This window comes from Asparagus officinalis, chromosome 5, assembly GCF_001876935.1.
Source record: "Asparagus officinalis chromosome 5, Aspof.V1, whole genome shotgun sequence".
Taxonomy (NCBI): Eukaryota; Viridiplantae; Streptophyta; class Magnoliopsida; order Asparagales; family Asparagaceae; genus Asparagus; species Asparagus officinalis.
Genome location: NC_033798.1, coordinates 904,096 through 918,434, shown reverse-complemented (window position 1 = coordinate 918,434; position 14,339 = coordinate 904,096). Strand labels below are relative to the sequence as shown.

The window sequence follows — 14,339 nt, the reverse complement described above, 5'->3', positions numbered from 1 at the left end:
CGCCGTCGTCGGAGGGTCGTCGGAGGTGAGTCCTTCTACAAAGTGTTGCTGCCTGCATTTATCATCTCTGCTGTGAGAGGAATTGAAGGTCTTTTGCTCAGTGTTCATCTAATGCTGCCAATTTGGTTGCTGTGATCAAACGGAAGTTTTGTTCAGAGTTTTCAAAGCCAAAATTCCGTTTCATTCTGTAGATAAGTACATATATACCTGTTGAGATTCTTTTTGTGAGATAGGTGTATTCTCAGTTTTCTGAGATTTGTTCTATACATAGCTCATTGGCTAATGAAGTTTATTCATTTATAAAAAAAAAAGTAGAGAAAAGAAAGTAACAAGAAAAACTGTATCTTTGTACATTAAAAACAACACTGTTTAACAAAAAAAGGCAACTCAGGAACAAAAATAACACCAAACAATCCCCCCCCCCCCCCCCGCGCGCCCCCCTCCTCCCCCCCCCCCCCCAAAAAAAAAAAAGCACCCCCAACACTAAAAGAAAAAAAAAGAAAAAAGGAAAAAGAAAAAGAAAAAAGAAGAAGAAAACAAATCTAAGTTACAGACAATGGCAGAAGAAGCTAAGAGGACAAAAGCATGATATTATTGACATGAGAATCCACATTCTTCTAACCAGGAGAAAGCACTGCCCAAAAACCAGCTGTCTTTTTGACTCTTAGATATTGCAGACATGATCAATATAGAGCTTATATTAAGATATGTTTATATTAGCACTACACAAGTACGTACATGGAATTTTCACTATTATGTTTCCCCGTGATTTTTAGGTAGAGTTTTTAAGCTTTGTGAAAACCACAAACTTCTGATGCATATAGATAGCTTAAGGCTAACTCATAATACTGCATTTGTACACCCCTTTTGAGTGCAAGTTGATGGAAGACAATAATAAGAAAAATGTTTAAAATATCATCAGATTAGACATATAACATGTGAATTGTTCACAGGAAGTGACAATGTGGGAGAATATACATGCAGAAAACATACCATGGTTCAGTGAGCATCTCTGCAGCAAGCGGCCAGGTGGTAAAAGACGAGCTGATTCATATACAGTGGCCAATAATAAAGGCATCTTTTGAACATCATATGAATCTTGGTTGCATGTTCTTTGTTGCACTTCTTTGATCTCCGAGAATATCTGTGCTACGAAAGATGGGGAAGAAATGCAAAACAAAAAAGTAAGACAACTGCATATCTATTGCATTTGAAGTATCCAATCTAACAAGGATTAGAGGAATAAATAAATTATTTATTTTTGAGCTGCATGTCCTCTGCTTCACTTCAGAATCCAGCAGGGAAATACAAAGAGAGAATGATTAAATGTGACCCGGGTGAATGATCTAATAAATTACAAATTAAAAACTTCTCACATGCAAAAGACTAAAAAAAACTAAGAGACATACCTTCAATTGCAATTCTGGATGCAATACAAGCCTAGTCAGAATGCTGCAAAGCAAGTTAGTGATGGTCGAACATCCGTGGAACATCATACCTAAGATATCTCCAAAAGGTTCTCCAGTCGAGACAAGATGCCCCTTTCCCCCTTCATTGAGTGAACTGTTACCAGATAATAAATTACCAAATAAGGTGGCCCCACCATTCCCACTCAGCTTTCCAATACTTTTCACCTCCTCATAGCTGCTTTGACTTATTTGGGTTATAGTACTATTATATCTACATTGCTGGATAATATCTTGGGTTAAGCACCTTAACTTTGTGCACAGAAACTGGTATGTCCAATATTTTCTTCTCCAGAAAGGAGGAATTTTATAAGAGGCCCAATAACAAGCATCTTTAGATATCATTAAAAGAAGCTCTTCATACAGAGTTGCATCAGACCAATTAAAAAATGCCTCTTCAAAAAGTGCGGCTCCAAGGATGTAAAATGATACATGTTGAGAGAGTGATCTGCAATCAAGAATACCCTTAGACATAGCAGATTCGACTCTTCCTAGGACGCACTCGACAACCTTCAAAGGAACTGTGTTCACTCTTTCAAGTAGCCTTTCATTCATAAATGTTGTTAAATAATTCCTTCCCTCTTGTACCTATCAGTAATGTACATGTAACATATTGTAAAGAGGCCAACAATTTCCAGGCAAATGCGAACAAAAAGATGTATTTAACTTCCATGACTATGCACCACTACCACCAAAAGTCAACGCATAATTTGTGATGCATTAAGATTGATAGGAGTTCTGAGGGAGGGAGGGAGGGAGGGAAGGGGAGGGAGGGAAGAAATTTCAGTGGAATAGAAGACCAAATGAATAAAAAGGAATACAAAATATTATAATACCCTTGACGAACAGCCATCGTTCCTTTCATATTAGACAGATTGCAGGAAGGGACAATGACTCATTTGGAAGAGGAAAAAATTCCTGCCTATTACTAGAAATGGTATATACCTTTTCAAAAGAGGAGACAAAGATATTTGATCTACCAAAAGCCAAACGGAATTCTCTCCCTGTTAATGGATATTTATCCTTAGCCTTTATGAGTATCTCCTTAATAACTGCAACATCCTTCACCGACACAAGAAGCTGAGTTGGACCCAGCCAAAGTCTTACAATGGGTCCATAATTCTCATGCAACCTGGATAAGTATCCTGCAAAAGGTTCAAAAAGTGGACAGAATTAGATAAATCACGTACGGATTTTGATAATTGATCCTTTATATCCCTGAAGATGAGTTAAATTGGATTAAATTATTAGCGCAGGTTCACTTAGCAATATAAGCAATTGATTGAAATTGTAATACTCGAATTTCAGGAAAGGAATGAGATTCATCATTAGACACAATAATCAAGATTGTTCCTCACGATGCTCAGTTTGAGAATATTCTTCATCAAGATATATGTTCAAAGCAAACATGGACTCTTTATGAGAACTGATTTCACGTCGAACCAATGATAATTGACTATGCGTACTTCAAATTTTGCGATTTTTCTAGGCTATAACCACGATTTTTGTCCATTTCGTTCTTTTCAACCAAATGGGACTTAAGTTTGACATCTTCAACATTTACAACTTTTGTGGGCTCTAACCCACAATTTTTGTCTATGCTTGTTCGTTTCAATATCCACACTTTTCACGATTTTATGCACTATAAACCACAAATTTATTCAATTTTAATCGTATCAACCCAATGATAATTAAATATGGGTACTTCTAAATTCGCGAGTTTCATAGGCTATAAACCATATTTTTCTTCCTATTTTCATTCATTTTTATCCAACAGTAGCTAAGTATGAGTACTTCAAATTTGCAAGTTTCGTGCATGATAACCCATTTTTTGTCGATCTTTGTCCATTTTGGCCCAATTGCAATTAAGTATGCGTGTTTAAAAATTCCACAATTTTCATCGGTTACCCTCTATTTTTGTCCATTTTCATTTGCTACAAACCAACGGCAATTAAGCATGTGTACTTCAAAAGTTGATAAACACGTAAAATATGCATTATCTTAGTGTGTTTCAAGCATGATTTACGAGTGTTTAATGCATATTTCGTGTTTAGATCGAGGATACTCCTGTGGTTTGTGTTCTTATATGTAGGTATTGGCTCAAAATTGAAAGATTTGATGATCGTTGGAAGTTATACAAGAGTTTAAAGCAACAACAAGATTTCGAAGGCATGGTTCGTGAAGAAAATGGATGCACGAGTATGAAGAACTGGAATTTCGACCATGATGCAGTTCGAATCAAGAAAAACTCAAAAGATGAAAGTTGTAGATCTCTTCAACAGATTTCCAACGCAATTTGAATCACCTCATTCCGAGGTCGGACGCAAAAGTTATAGCCAAAATACCGAAAACTAAAGAAACAAGCACAAAATCAGCAAAACAGCCCCTACCACACCCTGGTGTGGTGCAGACCACACCTGTGGCGCGGGAATTAGTTATTTTACAGATTTTTAGGGACATATAAATGGATGTTTTGACTTAGGGTTTTGGGATATATTTTGTTTTCTTCTTTTAGCCATCAATTAGCAACTACTCTAGGGTTCAAGTATTGAAGGAAGACATTAATCTTTTGTAGAAGATTGGATTGCAAGTTTTTACTTTGAAGATTTCAATTGAAAGACAGGTTAACTCTTTCCTCTCTTTGATTAATTTTTTCTTATGATTGATTTGCATAATTATTTGATGTATTCTCTTATTCCAATCATGTGTGAGTAGATTTCTTGTCTAGGGTTGGGAAAGAACCCAACTTTTTGATGATTGATGATGAATTAATATATGTTCTTGGTGAAAGTTTAGATCTTTAAACTTAATTTCTTGTGTTTTAATCTTGTTGATTCACTTGATCACCGGATTAGCAATCATAGGTAATTAATTGAAGAACTGAAAGGTAAAAATTAATACTGGATTCCTAGAAATTAAGCAGGAAACTCGAACCACGAAAGTAGGCTAGATTTCTTGGGGCTTTGATTAGGATTAGCATAAAGCTTAATTGGTTTAATTTAATCTTGATTCCACGAAAGTAGGTTAATTAGGATTGATTAGGCACGATCTTTAGACCTTGAAAGAGGCTTTAGATTACTTTAGGCTAATTCACCCTTTTTAGATTAAACCAACACCAAGAATTAAAATAATTCATCATTGAACACTAAGTTGTGGTGATAACCCAATCCTAGTCATTCATTATATTGAATTCCACCTGATTAGTTATTATTTTATTTCTTTTAATTTTCATCTCTTCTAATTCACTCATTAGATTTAGCTAGTTGAAAACGTGAAACTCGGTAGATAACCCCTAGTCCTTGTGGGATCGACCTTGATAGCTACAACGAGTCCGTGCGCTTGCGGATTTCCCCTAGTCCTTGTGGGATCGACCTTGATAGCTACAACGAGTCCGTGCGCTTGCGGATTTTACCTATCAAGTTTTTGGCACTGTTACCGGGGACTACGGTGTTAATATTGAGTGCTTACGTTATTAAGCTAGACTAGATTTTTTTTATTTCTCTTTGCTTCTCACTTTCTTTTATGCAAGGGAATCAAACAAAAGTAAACGACGAAAACAATCCTGAACTATCGGTGACTCTTGCAAACATAAGAAGGTCTATAAGGGAGCAAAGAAACACAGAACAACCTACGATGGAAGATCAAAATCAACTTCTTAAGGATTTTGCAGCCCCAAATGCTCAAGGCACACAGTCAAGCATTACAAGGCCCAATGTTGAAGCTAATAACTTTGAGCTGAAACCATCACTGCTCTCAATGGTTCAACAGAATCAGTTTGGAGGAGGTGCTACTGAAGACCCGAACCTCTATCTATCGATTTTCTTAGAGTATTGCAACACTTTGAAACTTAATGGAGTGACCAATGATGCTATTCGACTTAGATTATTTCCGTTCTTTCTAAGGGACAAGGCTAGGGCTTGGTTGCACTCATTGCCAGCTGGGTCCATCACCACTTGGGATCAATTATCCAGAGCGTTTCTTGCAAAGTATTTTTCTCCAAGTAAAACAGCACAGATGAGGAACCAGATCACAAGCTTTGTACAGAAGGAATGAGAGTCACTTTATGAAGCTTGGGAATGCTACAAGGAATGATTGAGGATGTGCCCTCACCATGGACTGGAGAAGTGGTTAATTGTTCACACCTTCTACAATGCCCTCACCATGGACTGGAGAAGTGGTTAATTGTTCACACCTTCTACAATGGGCTCACTTACAACACACGGATGACTGTTGATGCTGCTGCAGGAGGAGCTTTGATGAACAAAACAATAGACGAGGCATACTCTCATTAAAGACATGGCTCATAATCACTATCAATGGGCGAACGAGCGTGCTCCTCAGACATCAAAAGGAGACAAGTATAAAATAAATGCTTTAGACCATATATCATCTAAAGTTGATGCTTTATTTAAGAAAGTCGAAGGCTTGAGTATTAATTCTGTGGCGTCTACTTCAATTTCATGTGAGATATGTGGCTATGTGGGTCATTCTGCACTTCAATATCAATTAGGAAACCCCCCATCCATTGATACTTCTGGTAATGAGCAAGTTAACTATGTTAATAACTTTAATCAGAAGGGAGAGCCATTCTCCAATACTTATAATCCGGGGTGGAAGAATCATCCTAATTTTTCTTATAGAAACCCACCTGGAAATCCCATGCCTGCATCTAATTTTGGTCCACCTGGTTTTCGTGCTCCTCAATCCAATTTCCCTTCTCAAAAGTCAAATTTGAAAAATATGATAGAGAAGTTTGTGATGACTCAATCAAAATTGAATGAAGAGTTTAAGCAACAACAACAAATCACGAATAAGGTGGTAAAACAATTGGCCTCTAAGATAGATTCCCTAGCTACGCATAACAAGATGTTAGAGACACAAATCACCCAATTGGCACAAAATGTTAGCTCTTCCTCTAGACCTTCAGGCATGCTACCTGGACAACCCGAGACAAATCCCAGGAGTCATGTGAATGCTATAACTCTTAGAAGTGGAAAACAATATGAGGGACCCAAAATGAAGGAAAATGATGGGATGGATGGTCATCATGAAGAAAAAAATGAAAATGTAAGATGTGGATAATGAGACCTAAACGCAAGAAGAAAAAGTTAAAAAATATGTGGGCCCCGCTCCTTACAAGCCTCCTCTACCATTTCCCCAAAGGTTAGCTAAGGCTAAGTTAGAAAAACAGTTCGGAAAATTTTTAAAGATTTTAAAAAAGTTGCACATCAATATCCCGTTCACTGAAGCTATTTCTCAAATGCCTTCTAATGCTAAGTTCTTGAAAGAGATCCTATCTAACAAAAGGAAGTTGAAAGAATACGAGACTGTGGTCCTTACTGAGGAGTGTAGTGCTATCATCCAGAATAAGCTGCCTCCTAAGCTTAAGGATCCAGGTTCATTTTCTATTCCTTGTGTTATTGGTAATGTCTCTATTAACCGTGCTTTGTGTGATTTAGCCTTGTGTTATTGGTAATGTCTCTATTAACCGTGCTTTGTGTGATTTAGGTGCAAGCGTAAGTTTGATGTCGATGTCTATTTATAAGAAGCTTGGCATAGGTGATTTGAAGCCAACCACGATATCACTCCAATTGGCGGATCGATCGGTAAAATATCCGGTAGGTATACTTGAAGATGTACCTATCCAGGTCGGTAAGTTCTTTATCCCGGTCGATTTCGTTATCTTGGAAATAGAAGAAGATTCTAACATTCCAATTATTTTAGGAAGACCCTTCCTTGCTACTGCAGGTGCTATAATTGATGTTAAAAATGGAAGGCTCTCTTTAAATATTGGAGGGGAGACGGTAGAATTTGATTTAAGTAATACTATGAAACTCCCTCTAACTGATAAAATTTGTTACAGGGTCGACGTCATTGACAAGTGTACACATGAGCAAATTGCAAACAATAACTCAGCTGATCCACTTGAGAAATGTTTGGTAAGTGATGGTTCAATAAATGATGAAGACCCCGAGGTAGCCGCGTATGCTCAATCTTTAGAATCAACATCAACTGCTCCACTTCGAAATGCAAAGCTTGAAAGATTGATGCTAGAGCCAAAAGGTTCTATTTGTGAAGAGGATAATGCACCAAAGGTAGAATTAAAACCCCTCCCTTCCTCTTTAAGGTATGAATTTCTTGGCCCTGATTTTACTTATCCTGTGATTGTGAATGCATGTCTGAATGAAAATGAAACTGATAAGTTGCTTAGAACACTTAGGATGCATCGCAAGGTCATAGGATACACCATGAACGACATTAAGGGAATTAATCCATCAATTTGCATGCATAGAATTCTCTTGGAAGATGATCATAAACTCTCTATAGAACACCAACGTAGATTAAATCCTAACATGAAAGAAGTGGTTAAAAAGAAAGTGCTTAAAAAGGAAGTGCTTAAGCTACTAGATTCTGGGGTAATCTATCCTATTTCTAATAGTGAATGGGTTAGCCCGGTTCATGTGGTTCCTAAAAATGGAGGTGTGACCGTAGTTAAGAATGCAAATAACGAACTTATCCCTATTAGGACGGTTACGGGTTGGTTGGTTAAATTTTATTGAGGCTAAACACCCCACGTATGAGCGTATTACTCTCGAATTTTTGAGCTCTCTTGATGCTGTTTTATTTAATGGTGAGGGCGTAAAGGAAGGGAAAATCACTTTCAGACTATTTAATCAGTCTCACACACTTACATTAGCACAATTAAATCAGATATTTGGTTTTTCGGAGGGTGGGGCTAGAATTGTTCCTAAAAATTTTAACTTGATCCCCTTTTGGATTTCTATCGCACGCTCTACCACTCAAAGAACCTATGATCCCTCTTTGTCACGAGCCTCTGCTGTTTATAACACATGCTTTAGATATTTACAGAGGTTCACGGCTTTCACCATTTTTGGTCGAGGTGAGAGTGATGGAGTCATGTGTCAGAGAGAACTCTATCTTTTATGTGCCATGGTTGAGGGATATAAGGTTGACACAGGAGCTTTTATGATTCATCATATGTGTCGTGCAGCGAGAGCAACAAGTGGAAGAATTGTGTTAGGTGGCTTGATTACCACTTTAGCTTACGGGATGGGTTTAGGAGAATTTGTAGATGGACTTCATCCATTAAGCCCTAGTGCGTCCATTAACCTCGATGCTTGTTTACCTATGAAATTGATTAGTAATAAGGGCAATAGGTTATGGTTATGTTTTCAGGATAATTATCTTTTCCCACTCCCTGATCCTGATCGCACGACCATCCATGTTCACGCCAATTGGTCCTACCTCACATCTAATTTTTTGAATTGTGATGGTCATGAGATTGTACCAGCTGAGGATGCTGACACGGTATCCCCGATCCCTATTCAGGCTGAGCCTACCAGGAGAACTAACTCTTTCCATCACCCCGATTGGTCAGCGGAATTATCAGCTATCCATATTTCTCTTGCCTCTCTTACTAACCGTGTAGGTGCCATCGAGCAAGAGCAACAACGTCAGGGACAACTCCTGGATTCTATCCACCATATGATGCAGTCTTTTCATGAGTGGCAGCGCCGCCAGGATGCCACCACTCCGCCTCCTTCTGAATAGTGAACTGGTATGTTTCCTGCACCCTTACACTCATTTCTATCATACTACATTGGGGACAATGTAGATCTTAAGCTTGAGGGTGTGGGTTGTTCATTTATTGGTTGCTTGTCTATAATTGGCTATTTTTTTTCTTTTATTTTAGTTTTTCTTTTGCTTTGTTTCTCCTTTCAAAAAAAACACAAAAAAAAAACAAAATAGGGAAATGATCTCCTGATGATGACATGAATCGTTAACCTTTATCGATCATTGAACTAGATAGATGCTCATTAATTGGGACTTGACAACTTCTTATACCATCTTTCAATTGATTCTAAAATGCTTTTGATTGCAAGTTAACAATATGGGAGAACCGGACTTGAATGTTCTCTTGTCTTATAGGATTTAGCATTTATGTGGCTAGCGTCATAACCATTACTCTATTGAGACAAGAGGGGAATTAAATTTGGTAGACAAATAAAACCCATGAGATTTTGAGCCTGAAATTGGATGCATTACATATCCAATCATTATTTTCTTTGCATGTGTGATATTCTTCAATGGTGTAGGATACTAGAACTTGCATTGAATCTCTTCAAGGCCACATATAACTTTTGTATGCATAAAAGGTGATTGAGGCACATTTTTGTTTATAGTCCACATTTGCCAAATAGCCTACCATGCACTATTGTTCCCCTTGATTAGCCCCCTTGAGTCTATGAGCCTAATTTTTATTGATTAAACCCACATATGTAATCTTCAAAATTCGATTTTATTCCTTACCCATTGCCTAAGCTAGTGGAGCATATTTTATGATACAATGGGTTATGTGAGTAATGTGGTGTAAGCTTGGGGGCGTGAAAGTAGGCGTTTGCATCCTTTTCATAATTCTTTCAAAAAAAAAGAGAAAAAAAACTAATTCGAAAAAAGAAGAAGAATAAAGTGTCATCTTTATGGTGTATGTAATTGCGGGTGTCGAAAGAATTTATTATGGCATACCTAGAAGTTCTTTAATAAATGATGGAGTTTGTGTGGATGTCATTGATCTTACTTTGAGATATAATCTTTTGTAATCATAGCTCCACTAGTGATAGTTTTTCAACCAATCCCAAATATCTATCCTACCCTTTTGACTCTAGCCCCATTACAACCAAATAAAAGACCTCATGATTTTGTTGCATGCATTAGTTTTTGAAGTGGTGGAGCCAAATAAAAGACCTCATGATTTTGTTGCATGCATTAGTTTTTGAAGTGGTGGAGAATTGAGATGAAATGCAAGCTTATGGATTGAATATATCCATTCGGAAGAATTTTGAGCGATACAATCCCATCCTTAAACACATGAGAGATTGAGAGTCCACATACCCTAAAGTGAGGTCTACCGGTTTAACTACCTGAAGGTCTTAATTTAGTGCTTTTGGATTGAAGCTAGTTACATGAATTACTTTTTCCTACTTTGACTTGAGAATTGGATAGGATGGATATCCTTGACTTGTGACGCTTATGATCGTAAATAAATTTTGAAATGTGATTTTGTTGAGAGTTTTAAAAATTAATTTGTTAAGTCTCGATGAAAAATATTTGTTTTGTGATATGTTTGATATTGGTTAAAGGATTGATGAGGGGATGATCCCTACTCTATTTGGCTTTCACTCCTCCTAATTTTTATTGTTTATTTGCTTGAGGACAAGCAAAAATCTAAGCTTGGGGGAGTTGATAAACACGTAAATTATGCATTATCTTAGTGTGTTTCAAGCATGATTTACGAGTGTTTAATGCATATTTCGTGTTTAGATCGAGGATACTGCTGTGGTTTGTGTTCTTATATGTAGGTATTGGCTCAAGATTGAAAGATTTGATGATCATTGGAAGTTATACAAGAGTTTGAAGCAACAACAAGATTTCGAAGGCATGGTTCGTGAAGAAAATGGATGCACGAGTATGAAGAACTGAAATTTCGACCATGATGCAGTTCGAATCAAGAAAAACTCAAAAGATGAAAATTGTAGATCTCTTCAACAGATTTCCAACGCAATTTGAATCACCTCATTCCGAGGTCGGACGCAAAAGTTATAGTCAAAATACCAAAAACTGAAGAAACAAACACAAAATCAGCAAAACAGCACCTACCATACCCTGGTGTGGTGCAGACCACACCTGTGACGCGGGAATTAGTTATTTTCCAGATTTTTGGGAACATATAAATAGATGTTTTGACTTAGGATTTTGGGATATCTTTTGTTTTCTTCTTTTAGCCATCAATTAGCAACTACTCTAGGGTTCAAGTATTGAAGGAAGACATTAATCTCTTGTAGAAGATTGGATTGCAAATTTTTACTTTGAAGATTTCAATTGAAAGACGGGTTAACTCTTTCCTCTCTTTGATTAATTTCTTCTTATGATTGATTTGCATAATTATTTGATGTATTCTCTTATTCCAATCATGTGGGAGTAGATTTCTTGTCTAGGGTTGGGAAAGAACCCAACTTTTTGGTGATTGATGATGAATTAATATATGTTCTTGGTGGAAGTTTAGATCTTTAAACTTAATTTCTTGTGTTTTAATCTTGTTGATTCGCTTGATCACCGGATTAGCAATCATAGATAATTAATTAAAGGACTGAAAGATAAAAATTAATACCGGATCCCTAAAAATTAAGCAGGAAACTCGAACCACGAAAGTAGGCTAGATTCCTTGGGGCTTTGATTAGGATTAGCATAAAGCTTAATGGGTTTAATTTAATCTTGATTCCACGAAAGTAGGTTAATTAGGATTGATTAGGCACGATCTTTAGACATTGAAAGAGGCTTTAAATTAATTTGGGCTAATTCATCCTTTCTAGATTAAACCAACACCAAGAATTGAAATAATTTATCATTGAACACCTAAGTTATGGTAATAACCCAATCCTAGTCCTTCATTATATTGAATTCCACCTGATTAGTTATTATTTTATTTCTTTTAATTTTCATCTCTTCTAATTCACTCATTAGATTTAGCTAGTTGAAAACGTGAAACTCAGTAGATAACCCCTAGTCCTTGTGGGATCGACCTTGATAGCTACAACGAGTCCGTGCGCTTGCGGATTTTGCCTATCAAAAGTCCATGATCTTTATGGGCTATAAACCGCAATTTCCATTCATTGTTACCCATTTCGATGCAATGACAACTAAGTATGTGTACTTTAAAATTTGAAATTTTCATGGGCTAATTAACTTACTATTTTCGTCCATTTTTGTTTGTGACCCAATGAAATCAGGTATGCAATATGCATACTTCAAACTTTGCGAGCTTCATAGGCATATAATCTATATTTTTCTCATTTTAGTTCGTTTGGACCTTGAGGTAATTAAGCATGCATACTTCAAATTTTACAATTTTTATGAGCTATAACACTTATTTTGTGCCTTTTTTGTTCATCTCGACAATAACAATTAAAAATGCATAGTTTAAGTTTCGCATTTTCATAGACACCCACTATTTTTGTTCATTTTGATGAAAATTTCGACCCAATGACAATTAAGTAGGCATATTTCAAAAAAGTTACTAAATTTTCATGGAATATTAACTTCAATATTTGTCTATTTTGGTTATTTTGACCCAATGGTGATTAAGTATGTATAGTTTAAAATTTAAGATTTTCATGGCGTGTAGTAATACACAATTTTGTCCATTCTTCATGTGCGATCAAAGATTTTTGTCTACTTCCATGGGTTGTAACATACAATTTTTGTCCATTTTTATGTGCGATAAAAGATTTTTGTCCATTTTCATAGGTTATAACATACAATTTATTTCGCCCAATGACAATAAGTATATGTAGTTCAAATATCATGATTTTCATGGGCAATCCACGATCTTTGCCCATTTTTGTTCTTTTTGATCCAATAGCAATTTAATATCCGTACCTCTCAATTTGCGATTTTCATGGGCTCCCATGATTGTCTAGTTCATTCATTTCGACACAATAACAATTAAGTATGCATATTTCAAAATTCTTGATTTTCATTGATTATAAGCCATGACGTTCGTTTTTTTCAATCAAGTGGCAATTAAGTATGTCTAATTTTAAAATTCGCAATCTTCGTAAGCCATAACCTATTTTTTGTCCATTTTTATTTGTTTCAACCAATGATCATTGCCTACTATAAAATTTACAATTTTGGTGGTTCATAACCCATTTTTTGGCACTATCTTCATTGTTTTCAATCCAATGACAATTGAGTGCGCATATTTCAAAATGCATGATTCCCTTGGTAGACCCAGGATGTTTGTCAATTTTCATCTACTTCGACCTAATGGCAATTACATATGGTTACTTCAAATTTTACGATTTTCCTTGACTATAAGCCCGCTTTTTTCCATTTACGTCCTTTTCGACCTAATGACAATTAAGTATGTATACCTCAAAAATTCACGATTTGTTTTGTTGTAACCAATGATTTTTTCTATTTTCATTCATTCCGACCCAATGGTAATTGAGTATGTATTTTTTGAAATTCACGATTTTAATGGATTATAACACCATTTTTGTTCATTTTGACCACATAGAAATTAAGTATGTGTACTTCAACATTCACGATTTTTATCGGCTTTAAACTACAAATATTGTCCAAATGCACTTATTTTGACCTAGTGGCAATTAAGCAGGGGTAACTTAAATATTTAAGATTTTCATGGACTATATAACCTACAAAAAAATTTCATTTTTGTTCATTTCAATCCTATGATAATTAAGTATGTGTACTTTCAAATTCACAATTTACGTGAGTCGTAACTCCCTTGTTTTGCTTATCTTTGTTAGTTTTGACGAATGACATTTAAGTAAGCATTTCAAAATCCGCGAATTTATGAATAATTTATCTCCATTTTTCGTTTGCTTGAACCCAGTGACAATTAAGTATGCATACTTCATGGTTTTCATCGGTTATAACTCCTAATGTTTGTCCACTTCCATTCATTTCACCCAATGAGAATTGAATATGCAAACCTCAAATTCATAAGTTATTGACACTTTTTTCCCATTTACAATCATTTTGATTGAATGACAAATAAATGTGTACATTTAAAAATTCACGATTTTCATAGGCCAATGCACACGATTTTTATCCATTTTTGTTTGTTTCGTTCAATTGACAATCAAGTATGCTGTATGCGTACTCTAGATTTTCATGGCCTATTGCTCATGATATTTGTCCATTTCGAACAATTGAATTATGTTTACTTCAAAATTAGCATGGACTATAAAACTCATAACTTTTTCCATTTTGATGCAATATAGCAATTAACTACATGTACCTCAGAATTTGCGATTTTTATAGGCT

At 35.9% G+C, this 14,339-nt stretch overlaps 1 protein-coding gene across 1 annotated transcript in view; it reads right to left on the bottom strand.

The window, feature by feature from the left end:
* Positions 1-14,339, bottom strand: part of LOC109842673 (probable cytochrome P450 313a4) — a 28,258-nt gene that overhangs the window by 8,843 nt on the left and 5,076 nt on the right. Inside the window, exons 2-4 of the mRNA XM_020411518.1 lie at positions 2,412-2,611; positions 1,410-2,054; positions 994-1,144 (exon numbers count right to left, since the gene is read on the bottom strand). Coding sequence (XP_020267107.1) covers positions 994-1,144; positions 1,410-2,054; positions 2,412-2,611 — 996 coding nt within the window. The remainder of the gene's footprint in view (positions 1-993; positions 1,145-1,409; positions 2,055-2,411; positions 2,612-14,339) is intronic.